Source organism: Ostrinia furnacalis, unplaced genomic scaffold (genome assembly GCF_004193835.3).
Source record: "Ostrinia furnacalis isolate ACB-3 unplaced genomic scaffold, ASM419383v2 OfSCF3306, whole genome shotgun sequence".
Taxonomy (NCBI): domain Eukaryota; kingdom Metazoa; phylum Arthropoda; class Insecta; order Lepidoptera; family Crambidae; genus Ostrinia; species Ostrinia furnacalis.
The window spans coordinates 85,797-101,689 of record NW_021133545.1 but is presented as its reverse complement, the minus strand read 5'-3'; the positions used below and the strand labels follow the sequence as shown (position 1 = coordinate 101,689).

The 15,893-nt window shown below is 37.9% G+C and overlaps 1 protein-coding gene across 1 annotated transcript; it reads right to left on the bottom strand.

Moving 5' to 3' along the window:
* Nucleotides 1–295: 295 nt before the first annotated feature.
* Nucleotides 296–15,484, bottom strand: LOC114357644 (uncharacterized; the record flags this gene model as incomplete). Its single annotated transcript, XM_028311360.1, has 4 exons — nt 15,379–15,484; nt 14,702–14,856; nt 4,788–4,905; nt 296–435 (listed from the first exon to the last, which is right to left on the bottom strand). Coding segments are annotated over exons 3-4 (239 nt in total), but the record flags the coding sequence as incomplete, so codon positions are not given.
* Nucleotides 15,485–15,893: the final 409 nt, after the last annotated feature.

Sequence of the window (15,893 nt, the reverse complement as noted above, 5' to 3'; positions counted from 1 at the left end):
AGGACTAGAGCCCAGTGACAGACAGAAAGGCGAGGCCGAAGGCCGAGCGATGGTTCAAATCCCCACAGTCGCCATAGATTTACTTGTGTTGCGTCAAAAAAGCACAAGAGCACCGTGACAAACGAAAACGCCCCCTGTAATTTTTGCGAGGCCGAAGGCCGAGCTCCGAATGCGAGGCCGCAGGCCGAGCGCCGCGTAGGGCGAAGCCCGGAGCGGCCAGCATCGCAGATCTAGCTTTTGTAGCCCGCGTAGCGGGCGACCAAAGCTAGTTTTTATATATATAGATAAGACTTACGTTTGGTGAGGGTCGAAGCGAGTGTCGGGAGGTGCGCGTGCGCCGATCAGACACATGGTAGAGTCTGGTGGCGCCAACACTCGGAGCTGAAGCGTAGCGCGCGGGTACCACCAGCGGCGTTCTTCGATTGCTACTGCCACCTGGTGGAAAATTGTAATCTTAGTATGCTGACGCTGGAACAGGATGATGATTTACTAAGAGCTCTTTGATTGTAGGAATATTTTTCAGGATTGATTTAGAAGGATAACAATAATCAAAGGAGGTCATTGTCGGGCTGCCATGCCAATTTGTGGGTCTGTAGTTTGAATACTGTCGACCGCCTGGACAATTGTGATTATGTAATCATTTTGTAATTTGAGTTTTTAGGACTACTAACTTATTTAAGCCCCAAGAAACACACACAGAATGATTTGCACTGATTCCAGTCCATTGATAAAATAATAAAAATGCTTCTTATAATGATCATCAAGCTAGAAGTCTGTAGAAAACAGGTACTAGATAACCCAATAATGTATTTAAACGAGTCGTCTCAATTAAACTGTACACAAAGGAACTTTCACCGGACATCTATATGAAATCCAGACAAAAAGACAGGATGATCCCAATAGCCGGATAAAACAAGCATATTGAACCAATTTGGTCGAATCGGCGAAATTACAGCGTTCTTAATTGCCCCCTTTCGCCGTCAACGAATCGCCATTCATTAGCAACTCGCTGATTACACCGTTTGCCGAATTGTGAGGCTTTTGGTGTGTGGAGGGAAGAAACGGAGCGAATTCTTGCTGTAGTTGACAGTGAACTTTGTTTGCTTGGGTTAAGCTGATTACAATTTGGTTCGGATTAACTGTTGGATTCGTTTGATAAAAGAAACTGTCTCCAATTCCAAGGTCGGGTCTTTATCTTGTAAGGATGTAAATCATTGCAATGTGATTTTTCCAAGTGCCTAGTTTTAAGGGACCAAAAGTTACCGAACCAAAAAAAAAACCACTACCACCCATTCGTAATACTAGTAGATGTCTATAGGTTTCGTAAGTTAAAAACTGGAGGTTTAAGGGTAGGGTTCGTTTTGTGCAGGTGTGCATTCAGTTACGACACAACAAACTACATACTTACAGTACAGAAAAGTACATTTTCTATACTTTTATAGGTCCGATTTTACTACAAAAATGTAGTCTCTGATGTGCCCACGACTGTACCTACTTCGATGAAAGTAGCAAATCAAATACTTCATTTAACCTTCAAAGTTGTTAATCTGATATTGAATGTGACTGCCAACTCTATTCTTAAATGTCCCCTAATACCTATTTCATAGCCGTCTAGTACCGTATCCTATAGGGCTAATTGGAGGGCGAATAATTACGAAATTTGTGCGAAAAGTGTCCTCAAAGGTCGGAAACGGGGAAAAGGATCATTCTTACCGTTAATTAAAATGGACGCGCTTATTATTTTATTAATATAGGATAGTGAACATTTTGAGCAAAAAGGAGATTCCTTATTGAAATGTTTGTACAATATCTACCTCAATTCAAGTCAAATTCTTGCTTAAGTCTTCTTGCTAAATCTAGATTATTTGATTTATTTTAGATTGGGCTAAAATTGAGACTTGGAGTGAATAATATAATTGTTAAGATTCATAAAGATCTTCGTGATATTAAATATTTTGTCTTATAGGTTTACCCGTTTTATTGCTATCCAAGGTACCTACAAGGTACCTACTAAAATGTAACATATTCATCAAAGAATATATCACTTTGACTGCAACTACGTACCTAACCAATAATAAACCACGAAAATGACTGGATTTGTATTGAAACATATATTGCCACCACTAAATAAGACGGCATAAATGAGGAACGTACACTTTGCGAAGTAGAGATGCGCCGATGTCGACTTTTAATAGGTAACCCGGTTTGTGGTTTTGGGATCAGATCAACTAATTGTAACATTTAACCTAAAACTGTGAAGTTATTTATCAACATTATTAACGTGTTACATAAAAATTACAGAAGACAATCAATTACGTTTCATTAAGATAGTGATTTTATACAATTGCATAAGTTTTGTCTACATATGATGAACTTTATCTAGCCAATTAAGTAACTACTTAAACTTTTATCTTTGAAACGTTTTAGTAGATGTTTTCATTTACAACTAAATACCGACCTGGCGCATAAAAACCGAATAAAAAGAGCTGTTTTCCCCACTATCGTATGCGCTCGAGAGTTTAATATCCGATTAGATCCGATTGCATGCGACGTATCGGATCAACCACGCCTGTCGCACATCCTTATTGTGGACGATATTCCAATTTAACGCCAGCTACCTCGCCAAGGCTCTGCAGTAAACAGAGGGTTAGTTGCGATTTTCATGAGACTAAACGCGCACAAGATTTCAGGTTAACATACTGCCTATAGTAAATGTCAACTGCTGTTGATATAGTAGTCACTGTTTGTACAGGATTCTGGAGACGTTCTTAGTATTTTGGTTATGTTTGATTAGCCAATACACATGTAGGATAATATTGAAACAACTTTGTACATAGCGAAAGCCTGAAACGTTTTTTTATATTATTGTTTCGACCTTTTTCTTTACGAAACATTTTTTTTATATTGTGTCCAAGAAATTAAGTTAAGTTCTTAGTACGCTCATACTCACTAACGACACGAGAATATTTTGTTCGATATTTTTTCAATGATTTCTCACAGATGCTGAGAATAGGCACCTAACTTAAATTTCCGTACTTTTGTGACCGCAATAGTGACGAATGAAAAGTAACGCGGTTTTTCCTTTATATAGGTTTTCTACAAATCCTACTCATAGCCCTACTTCAAGATAATAATATAAAAGCAATGCTCGGCGAGATAAATAAAGATATCTTTAGGGTTAAGAATGGGATACTGAACCAATTTTAATTGGTCTACCTCTTTCGGTATCCCATTCTTTCATTACGAGATATTTTTACTCAGTTATTTATTCCAATTTACAAAATATTCTCCATTTTAAGATTCGTATACGTTACTCCGATTTCGCAGATTCGTTAAGTTTGTTAGTCCAAGCCCGTATTTACAGATGGAGCTAGATGCAATTCCGATGGAGCTAACGTGTGTTGGGGGCACAGGAATTCAATTTGCGTTGCAATTTATTTAAATTAATTTAGTTTACTGCAGAAATTTTCTGTCTAGAAAAGACCTGTTGAAGTAAAATTTATTTTAAATCAGTGATTTTAGAGTTTACACAATAAAGCAATTACTTATCCAGGATTTAAAAATAAGTTATGTAAAAAATAAGTTACTAGAATTCAACATTTTTTTTTCTTTTCTTGTCTTATTCATAACTACGATCAAAGTCTAGTATCAATTTAACCCCAATGATCAATCAATTTAGCTACATTGCTATAATTTATTTAAATTTACACATCAAACAGAGAACGGGCAGCAGCGCTCTCTGACAAACATAAATCTTTTAAACTGCGATCTCCAACCCACCTGCCAAGCGTGGGGATTATGGCAAAACCCTCTACTATAGTGGAGGAGGCTCATAGTCCAGCAGTGGACTGTAAAGGGCTGTTGATGATTTAAATTTAGTTTTATAACTGGGGTATTTTGGGATGATATCATTAAGATTATAACATTTGAACGAAGTGACATAATAATCGTAAACATTCTGCTTTGTTCAATCCGTAAATATAAAGGCTGTTTGTGCTACAGAACTTTATAAAAGTTTTCACGGTCTCTCTCTCTGTACCTACACATGGTTATGCAAAACGACCTTTTGTTCACAATAAGTTTGAGTGTGCTGAACGGTTTATGTACTTATTAAATCCCCATTTCATTCATTGTTTGCTTAACACACACCCTAACAGCCCAAAAATACGTTCGCGATTGCATAAATATGAGTTCGTCACAAAAGCCGAAAATCATCGTAACTGAATATAAATATTCATGTACCAATATTTGCTCTGCGTACCGTACATTTACACGTTCGCATGAATCCATATTGTGATGTATTCGCGTGTGGGATTCGCTTTTATGAGAACATTCCGTTTTTGTGCTAACTCGTTTAGCGTTGTGATAATAATGTTAGAGTTGAATGACGATTTGCATTTACAACTTTATACTGGAGTATGGAAAAAATGTCAAAAAGGCTTTTTCAGAGTAAAAATATACACTCCAGTTTTAACTTCAATGGCTACCATGGCCTGGTGGTTTTAGTATTGTATCAAGACGTCTGGTGATAGACCATTACAATCCCAGAAATAGTGAGAAAATCAAGAGCTACAACTACTAATACTAGCTCTATTTTATTTTTGTTGACTTACAATCTAGATTTCTGCAGTTCCTTTGATATTTTCATGCACTTTTGAGAAACAGATTGTGTTCACGTAAACAGATGGATAATTTAGTCTCCAGCCCTACAACAGACACCCTCTTTTATTATCTTTTCCCCAGTAATTTTACAAGTGCATTAACTTACTATCAAAGAAAATCCTTACCTCTTTATGCAGCAGCTTGACATGGAAGCTAGCGACGTCACTGACCGGTTCCCCTGCTTCTGTGACGTAGTAGACCAGCAGCGAGCTGACGGGCGCCATGTCTGCTGTCACCGGGAATCTGCGAAAGAAGGGGAGGTGTTATTTTAAATGGTTAATGTTGCCTTAAGAGTCAAGCAAAATGGAGGCATGTTTTACTGCATAGAAGAACAATGGCAATTTGAGTACGGATTCACAAAAACACCTTTTATTTCCATCATATAACGTGTACCTAGTAACCTTCTTACTCAAACAGAGACCTACGGAAGACTGCTGAGGAAGACTGTTGCCTTTTCAGTGTAATTTTTTCCTTTTTTAATTTTGTGTAGGTAGGTACTATTTGAATTCTTCTCTTCTTCTTTACATAGAATTCGAATACAATTTGTGTTTTTTACGAATTTTAGATTTCCAATGATTAAATAATACGCCTCTTGTTGTTATTGGCCCGTATGAAAAGACGCTCAATCGATTTCGACGATCAATGTGATTCTATTTTCGGCTCAATTTAAATTGCAATATGGGACAAGGAACATCTAAATTGTTAGATTTCACCATCCCAACTATGCATCTACTTGCAAGTGAAATTAAAGATTGATTGATAGTCCACTTCAAAATCGATATAATTAAAATGAAATAGTGGCTCAGATATTTAATTTGAATCACATCAATTTATATAATTCCAAATACCATTGATGTAGTTAATTAATTAGTAGCTTAATATTCAATCAGCATTACAGTGGTTCTCATTACACAAACAAATAATTTAATTTGCCAGTTTTCCGAAACATGTAATGACCCAAATTTGATTCGTAATGGACTCCGCTGATACTCGTACAGTGCAGGCCAAAGTAATTAACTAATTACGACGATAGCCGATTTAAAAAATATATAGTAAATCAATTAAATTAATTAACATCAAAACATGCGAATCGTTCCCGTGAATATTTGTTGACTGTAACAGATATATGCCTTATTTTCTCTGTTTGACCAATGGCTAACTGACAGAATTCTCATGAAATCCGCCAATAAATTTAAAATTATTTTTGAAGAAAAACTTAGCAACAGTGTAATATTATTCACGATTTTCAGGTCCAATTTACTTTTATTTACAAAAAAAAAAAACATGAGATACACAATATCTTTTGCATGCAATCTACGAGTACACCCAGTATTTTAACTTTGGAGCAGTGAATTTTCTCAAGTTGATAAGATAAAAAGCGGCTATAACCCCCGACAGTCGCCGTGATGAATTGGCCCCGAGGGCCCGCTAGGTGCCGCAATATGAGTTATGTGTCGCTTATTAAAGAACAAGCACTTTTGTGGGCCATGGGAGACACAGGAAGATTTACAAACCATAGATATAAATAATGCCTACTGTTTTAATTAGTCCCTTGATACTGTTTTAATCACAACACAAGCCACCTCATTCAAGACTTTCAGGATTCTTAGGCAAGAAATCACATGCAAATAATGTTTAAAAAATACATTTCGAAAGATCTAGAATGATTTATTGTGGGGCACGAGTCTGTTTACTGTATTTAATATTGAAAGTAGGTATCTTACAGAGTTTTTATTTCAGCTAATAATTACGATATTATACAATCACTTTGAATATTTTTAGAGCCGATAATAAAGTTGATGCTTCTTATTACGTTCCCAATCAAAAACTTCAATTAGAATTTCAGCAATTCGGTCCGAAAGCAATTTCGTCACCTGGACCCAGTCCACAATAGCCCAGCTTGTTCCCTAGGATCCCGATAACACCTAACTATTTTAGTGTTAAACCCCGACCCGATCTATACAAATGGACCCCGGTGGCCATATTGAACCAGGTGTCATGTATGCACGGTGACGAGTAGGGTTGGCACTTTACGATGATGGATGTTTATTAACGTACTTGTCACATGCTGAGGTGTAGTTTGGTTTGTAATACAACTCCTGTAAGATAGAGCGACCTACTGTGAGGTAAGTTCCTAGTTACATAAACTTTGTATAATGTTGATATATCTTGGGATGGGGCCATAAATATTGGTATAAATAAAGAATTTTATCGAAATTCGCTTTTATGAATAATCGAATAAGTCTAACTTGTACAGTCCCAAGGGAATGAGTTCTACTTTTCTATGAATCTATTAAACTAGTGTACAGCTAAATATAATTTAATAAAATTATACTGTATTCAGATTGATCAGCCCTAGACCGATCGCAGGTTGTTCCAGAACTTGTATCGTGCACGTGACGTTGATTGTCACTGCTGCGGGCTTTATTAATTGAGCGATGTTCTAATTAATCCCATTTGCTTGTATTTGTGTATGTCTTGTTGGTTGTCCTAATTAAATAAATAAATAAATAATACGTCGACAACCCTATGTAACTCAACATCAAAAATACGGAACTAATAGCAAATTACATATTCAAAATAGTTGAAATCTCTGCAATATTCAGTTCTATAAGGGAGTCAAGATCCTGGAAATCATCTTCAGGAATTCAGTTTTTAACTAGATGTGCCCCCTATGATTAATATTTGGTGTTGATATTGTGAATTTGAATTCCAATTGCTTCGTCAGTACCATTATGTGGAAGGGCCCTAAAACGGGTCTAGTTCCACTACACAAGTTTCGGTAAGCAGGTTTTGCCCTAAAACTGTTTCGGGAGAGCACAATATTGGATAGTGCTTAAAACAATTTGCGGAATATACCGAGCCACTTTTGTCAGTCTTTTATTTACTACGAGAAATACAATTTACAGGATACAGACACGTATATGAACAGTGGTTGTAGGTTATTAACTACATATTGAAACAATAAAATTTGTATTGGCTCGTTGATGTAATTCGAGAAATTGGAAAGAATCGAGTGACATTTGAGATGAAAAATATTGATTGACATAAGAAAAACGAAGAAAAATAAATATTCTTGCTGGCCAGTGCGCGCAGCCAAGGAGGCGGCCGTTGCGGCCGCAACATGCCCCCCGCGTTGAAGGGAAGGCTACGTTGCCGAGTCTTCAAATGGAATTCAGGAAAGATGATGCCTCTTGTGATGTTATTCGTCGTCTGGTAGAGGACATATCTTGCAAGCAGCTCGTCGAACGATTCCTTCGGCAGTTCTGACGTCGGCCACTCGACTGATCCCATCGGGTCCTGGGTAGTTTCGTGATGCGACCATCCATTTGAGTGGCGGGAATTTTCTTCCTTCAGAAGAACGAGTTTATTTAGGTCCAACGTTGTTTCGTTCCTCGTCCTTTTGTGGCGTTGTCGTAGATGTCACGTGGCAGGTATTCGTGGTGCCAACGCCTCCAGAAGTGTTGACGGAGGGCCTCAATACGTGCGTAACGGGTCAGTCGGTTTAAATTGTCCTGATGATACGTGTGAGATGGAATCGTTGTGAATGATCGGCCTATGAGGGAATGAACGGTCTCGAGTTTAATATTGCTTCGATTTGCGATAGCAAAGTACATACTTAGCTCTTCGAATGTCGGATGTGAACGGAATACAATTCGATTCAAGTGATGTTTCGCGGATTTGACAACGGCTTCGTACAGACCACCGAGTTGGGGCGCGTATGCTGGCGTAATGGAACGCGATACCCTCAGATGCCATAGCGTCAGAGACACTGTCAGTGGTATGTTGGAGCTTTTGCTTAAGGAGTTCGTTACATGCTCCTGCAAAGTTAAGCCCATTATCGAGTAGATGTTAACAGGTTTACCCCGGTGCGACATTAAACGTCTTAAGGCCATGAGGAATGACTCCGTGGTATGATCGGTGACTGCTTCTAAGTGGATTGATATATTCGATTGATCGTGCTAAGTTTCAGCCACAGATTGGTTAATTAAAACGTACGTATTGAAGCTAATAAATGTTGTGGTCGTGAGATATTCGTGTTGAAATAAAAGCTTTGTGAACGGGTGAGTGGACTGTATAATTATTAGATGGTTTTCGCTATTCGAGATAAGAGTTTTCGAGTCTACCGCCGACTCTACCGAAATCCAGCTGTCATCGAGAAACGGTAATAATTTTACGTGAGCTTTTTGATGAAAGCTTGTTATTCTTTAACATAGTATCGAGTATACGAGAAACGATTCAGCTTGACTTAGTCGAACTAATGAATGTAAAGATTGCTCGAGTTTGATTACTGGCAAAAGCCCTGTGAGTTTGATACGAGTGTTTTTACGATTATAAATATGAAACGGTAAATATGTATACGCGATTATTCGATTCAGTTTCGTGTATTCGATTCGAGTCGTCGTTCGAGATGTTTAAAATTATTTAGAGCCGTGTCGTACGAGTCTAAAGTCGAATATTAACAGCACACCTGCCTATATTATCACGAGATGATTGAGTCACATGCTTGAGTTCAATAAATGATGGCGCGGTAGTCAGAAAAGTGCACGTAAAGTTGTTCGTTTTAACATTCGAGATAGATCCGGATACCAGCCAGCCTAATTTTGTCTCAATTAATTGGAGATTAGAACCGGGGGCGACTGGGATTCGGTTAGATTGAATTAAGGTCCAGAAGAGATCCGCGCCTATGAGTATGTCTATCTCTGACGGCTGTGCAAAGGTTGGATCTGCTAGAACTACACCTGAAGGTATGTTCATATTGACTCGGATGGATTGACTTGGTATTGACCCCACGATACGGGGAATGACTAGACACGATAATGTGGAACTAAAATCTGTTACCTGCGATTGAACTGTAATTGTGCATTGTCGATTAATAACTTGCGCATTACCACTGATGCCTTGTATCGTGTTCGAGACTTGACGTGGTTGAATACCTAACTTCTCGCACAAGCTTTCCGTGATAAGCGAGCACTGACTGCCCGAGTCTAAGAGCGCCTTAACGAGTACGCTTTTATTGTTATGCATTATACGCACTGATGCTGTTGACAATAACACTTGGTCAAGAGTCGCGGTTTCGATTTTCATTACAGCCTGAGAATTGGTCGTAGTTTCTGAATCCACGTGAAGATGCGAATTATGCTTTTCGTTACAATATTTACAGCCTCGTGAGCGACACGTGGAAACAGTATGACCTGGTCTGAGGCAATTTTTGCAAAGACTCAATTTCTCTACAAACTCAACGCGTTCATGAACAGACGAATCTAAAAATCTTTTGCAAAAATATATCGGATGCGCATCTTGACACACAGGGCATTTAAAGTAAGGACGATCGCTAGTATCATTTTTGGTTGTCGTTACCGGAAGCACTTTCTTAGGCCGAAAATTACGAGTAGGGTTGAACGTTTGCGATTGTTTAGAGGACATAGTCTCGAGTAAGTCAGCTCTATCACGCAAGAAATTGGTAAATTGTTCGAGAGTAGGAACTGTGTTACTAGACCGATGCTCTTCCCACTGACGCGATGTGGTAGAGTCAAGTTTCGATGACACTAGATAAATTATTACTGTATCCCAACTATCAACTGGTTCGCCTAACGATTTTAACGCTGCGAGATTTTTCGTCATACAATCGAGTAATGGACATGGCNGAATCGTGCGAGTTTGGCTTTAATTACGCCGCGCTTACTCACGAGTTCGCTTAATTTCGCGGGCATGATGAAATTATTAAAAATACGAGAAAAATAATACGATTATGATAATGAAAAATGAATGATAGTCGGTACGTTACGTGTACGAGGCCCGTCCGTCGCGTTTCGTTGCTGCGAAGGCCGGGTTTCTGAAGACACGACGAGAAGTCTTCAGAAATTTCGTGTGTCGAGGTCGCTGGGTATCGCTTCTTCTCCAGTTCGAAAGTATTGGGATCCGTGTCCAAAAATTGTGTTCCCGAACATGCGAAGTTATCCGGCTCGAAGGACCAAAAAAACATGTAGGTTATTAACTACATATTGAAACAATAAAATTTGTATTGGCTCGTTGATGTAATTCGAGAAATTGGAAAGAATCGAGTGACATTTGAGATGAAAAATATTGATTGACATAAGAAAAACGAAGAAAAATAAATATTCTTGCTGGCCAGTGCGCGCAGCCAAGGAGGCGGCCGTTGCGGCCGCAACAGTGGTTATTCATTTATTCTCCAAAGCTCGACCGAGAACAATGTGCTCGTTCGCGGTGGAAAAAAATACAAAATATTACGAATGAATGAATAAAAAATACCGTTCAATGTGTCTATGTCGGCCGAAACAAGATTATGGTGGTTTTGACGAATGAGCCCCTCGGGTTTCACCGGCATCGCAGTTCCGACGTGTAGTTTTTTTTACCTTTTTTACGTTTTTTATCATAATTGGAAACACTGGCTGGTATTGATTTCCATTGAAATGTTTGGTGTTGGAATGGATCGGAGAGATTTTAGAAAAATATTTATTGGTTTAACAAGCTCGAACGGTTTCAGAGGATTGGAATGTAGGAATAATAGACTTTCATATTTTAACATGATTTTCATTTTTGTGATAGACGTAGATGGAAGTAAAAAAGAAATCTGTTTGCCCATGTAATTTGGCCACGAAACAACAAAAACATTTGAAGGCTACACTTCTGCTAGCAAATGTTAGTGTTATGAGCATTAGCATTTAAGTTACAGAAGCTCTATACTAAAGATTTTGATGAAAAATACAAGGAAGACCAGCGGAAAACTCCACAGAGGCGTGTTCTCTTACAAGCAATACATTTTCACAATGGATAACTTTTCTGAATCTAAAACACGATATTAAATTAGGGAACTCAAGAGGCGTGCCAAAGAAAAACACTTTCGTTTGCAAGTCGAAGAATAAATGGGTCAACGCTTAAAATGGCGGACGATTCCCGAATTGCATATAAATCAAGGAGAATAAACTCGACGGAGGCTGACGTTTTGAAAACTATATCCAAATGGCTTTGGATATAGTTTTTGAGTTTTATGTTGTAAGTAAAATCATACTATCAAATTAATAAAGTTTTAAATAATCACTTTATTTTGAAGTGCTGTCGCACTTTACATTTTCCACTCAAGATATATGGGAACACAGTCTTAAAGACAGATACACTCCCTTCTAAGACATTGCGAATGCTCGAAATCTTATTTCTGATTTGAAAAATCACATTATATCAAACCTGTAATGAGCGTAAGGAAACATAACAAAGTCTTTAAAACTGTCCCAGTCAGAAATCGGAACCCAAAACCACCACCGGGATGAGAGAATCTCATTCTCTTAGCACTTGGCCTCGGAGGTTTCAAGTCAGTCATTACGTGATTGTATTGTATTCCTATATTTCTAAGAAATATCTCTAGGGGTTCAGCCTCAAGAATTTGTGCCCATAAGATATCTGAAACTGGCAAACAAAACCGTTTTCCCGAGTAAACCTCAAATAAGCAAACAACCCATTTTCTCCATTGAAATGTGCCATTCAGTCGAACAACCTAATCATTAAGTATTCTACAGAAATCACTCTGAATAGGCAATGTGTGTCGCGGGTTTGATTCAACCTAAAATCGCGGAGTCGGAAAATGCCGCTGGCTTGAATACATAAACTAGCTATTTCCCGCGGCTTTGCCCGTGTGAATTTTAGTTTGTCATAAAGTGGCTTATTTGACACTTGTGTTTGTTACTTGGCCAGTTAAATAGCAATATAAATTAGTAGGATAGTAATAAGGTCGCGGAAGGCATCTGGATGTGGGCAGCGCAGGACCGGTCATTGCGGATATCCTTGGTGGAGGCCTTTATCCTGCAGTGGACATCATTAGGTTGAAATGAATTAACGAATCATATCCAGGAATGGCGAACCACCACTTGACGTAGAAACAGTGTAATTTTTGGACTACTGAGGATTAGTTACTATTCAAATAAATATCTAATAACTACGACAACGAATGGAGTGGGCTTACTATACATTTTTACGGTATAACTTTTGCAACCATTAAAGCGGCTTTTAAGGGGAATTAAAAAAGGAAAAAAAAAACAAAGCACAATCTTGGAGATCGCAAGATTGCGGACTGACGGATCGCACAACTTAATGATGCTTGGGACAATAAAATTTACAGCGTTCCTTATCTTCCATGATGGCGTAGTAAATGAAACTTGCTTACTTTATATCTCGGCGCTATTAACGTTATTTGTTTCTGCGTCTAAAATATCGCTGTTCTACGGCACAGTAAAGTTAATGAAGGATTTAATGAGCAGACGTTTGGATACTTGTATTGTGGTTCTAGTACGTTTGTAGATCTCAAAAGTGACGAATGATAATCACATTTTCATAGCTATGTTTAGGAAAACGAATAAATATTAAAGTACTATAAATGAGTTCCATACTCATTTACGTCTAGGTTTAAGAAGAAAATAAAATTCTTCTCACAATTAATGAAATAGACACAATATTTAACTCAAACTGTTATTAATTTCATTTAAGCAATTTTTCAAATTTCTGAATAATTCTATTTTATTTAAATATGATTGATTGAGAAGTTAAAAAATCTCATTGATTGAGAAGTTAAAAAAGTTATTATGTTACTGCAATACTCATTAAAGTTACGAATCGGTACTAATTAAAATCGAAAGAAACGGGCAGCGAATTGTATGAATCATGCTGATTAGTAACACAGACCTTACACGCAAATACATAGAAAGCGATTAAAGTGGGAATAGGTAGACAAATTCCACCAGACAATTAAAAACGTCTCTACATAGGACAAGTCAAAGTCAAGACGCAGTACCCCGAAGTTACAGAATTCATTTCCTAAGCCCGACCAGCACCGCACCGTCTTACTGCGTCGACAATAAAATTTATTCGGAAACTTTTCGCATTTTCAACTCCAGATTAAAAAGTGAAGGGTGAAGGTTGACAAACGATGCCTGTCGAATGCAATCGCGCCGGCCATTATGCTGATTCGTCCATTTGCGTCGCATTTAAATGACTGATGAACTTGTTATTTGTTGCTGTTAAATAACGTTTAAATGACTTTAGTCCGCATAATGACTTCGGATTATGTTGGGTAAAAATTTTGCGCACTAAATTATTCCAATTTTGGTCGTTTTATAGAGATCATTCACTGAATGAAATCAAAACAGAACACTATAGGTATTTATTTATTTTAGTATATTCTGGAATACTATTCAGTTATACTATCGATCTCTAGGACCTATGTATTTTGACGTTATGTAAATATATTGTCTGTAAAAGCGCTTTTCAAAAGCCTAATTGCGAAATATTTTTGACGTTTTATGACTATTTTGAGATAACTCATAAAGTCTAACACTAGTTCTGAACAAGTCCACAAAATTAACGGCACTACTATGCTAACGTATGCGCATTAAAGATAACGTTACTAAGTTAAATTCTGCTCGTTACTGGTCTAAAGAGGGCAGTTAGAAAGTTCCAGTGCTGAATAATAAACTTTAGGCACCAGGAAATAAAACTGCTTATTTTTTGGGGTTACTGAATATTAGGATATTTTGTGTAGAGATGGTTGGTTTGTTAATGAACTTGACGTGTGAAAAACTTGAACACCTACCCATTTAGTTAAAATTAAATTAAATTTAATAGATAGATAGATAGAAAGTGTTTATTTGTCTTAAAACAGGTAAATAATGGTTTTATAATAGCTAAAATGAGTCAGCAGAATAGTCATAAACATAGTGCCTATACTGAAAAAGAGGATGACAATGGTGACTGAGTTTCTTCCGCCACTTCTTCTCAGCACCAGCCCGTATGTTGTTCTGAAGTGGTGGTAGGGCTAGCTATATTTGGGACGTGTATAAGTGCCCTGGAAAGGGCCTATGTACTGAAATAAACTATTTCATTTGCCTTTAATTTAACTCACTAATAACGGCGGCCACCTATTCTGAAGGTTCAAGTATCGCCAGGGCTGTTATGTCAGAATAACTGACTGTTATTATAACAATGTACATACATACAGACTGATAATGTTAATGATAATAATTATACTCACGTATAGTTGAATCGGCACAAATCGCTGTCATTGGCTGGGACCGGCGCTGGCACTGCCGCCCAGTGGACAGCTCGGCCGCCGCTGGTGACGGCAGCCAACAGCCGCTGGCGGCAACCACATGACGACCATACGCTGGCACTTGCTATGCCACCCGCCTGAAACAAAACAATAAGTTTAAGAGTGTGTTAGGAAATGTGTTTCAAAACAGTTAGGCTAAGTTTAAGACTAAGTTTAAAATAAGTTTACCAACGTCAAACTCCATACGAAAAATACCGGTTATCGTCGTAGTTAGCTGGTGCAACTTAGATTTAGTTTCTTCGGCAGTTAGTCGTCCGTCATCAACCATGTCTATTGACGTCGCTTAATTGAGGTATATTTTTTATTAAAATACCGAATCTAGCATCTGAGCTTTGGAGGTATATTATATATATATATATTATTAAGGACTCCGGACTCTTTTTGCCCCATCATTATAATGAATAATATGGTTATCAATTACACCTACCTACAGACCGCTTGCAATCTAGGGAGGGACTAATACAGTTAAAATGTAGACATCATACTAACAATGATGATGACAATTCAAAATAAAGAGATACTCGTACATAGTTCTAATGACGTGTATACAAATAAATATAAGAGCCTTGGGTCTTTAAAAAAACTATATTAGAAGTTACCTGAAGTGGCGTCGGCAAGTTCTCCACTAGAAGGTAGCACTTGGATGTAGAGTTCCACCTTCGGATCCTCTCCCGAGCGAGCACGTAGTGTGTTTCTATCTCTTTCCCTTCCACAGCCACTAGTTCAGCCTGAGAACAAAGAAAACGGTATTTAGACTTAAGATCACAACTCTATCAAGATACATTTTGAGTCTATTAGAGCTTCGTGGTATCGTCAATACTTGATATTTCAAACATGAATAAAATTATTTAAATTAAATCACAAAATCGAGATGTCAAAACGTATGCGTAAAAATTCAAGAGTTGAGAGCGATAATAAAAACAAAAGAAGAACGAAATTGGTCGTCGAGAAAAACAATAAATCTTGGTGGCCAGTGTCGCGCAGCCAAGGAGGCGGGAATGTGCATTGTGCAGCCTCAATGACAACCATTTTAGCTACCAACCTAACGCAAAAAAGTTTTTTTCTTAATTCGTGCACAAGGCAGGTACTTGACCGCAATCGCACCTGGTGTTAA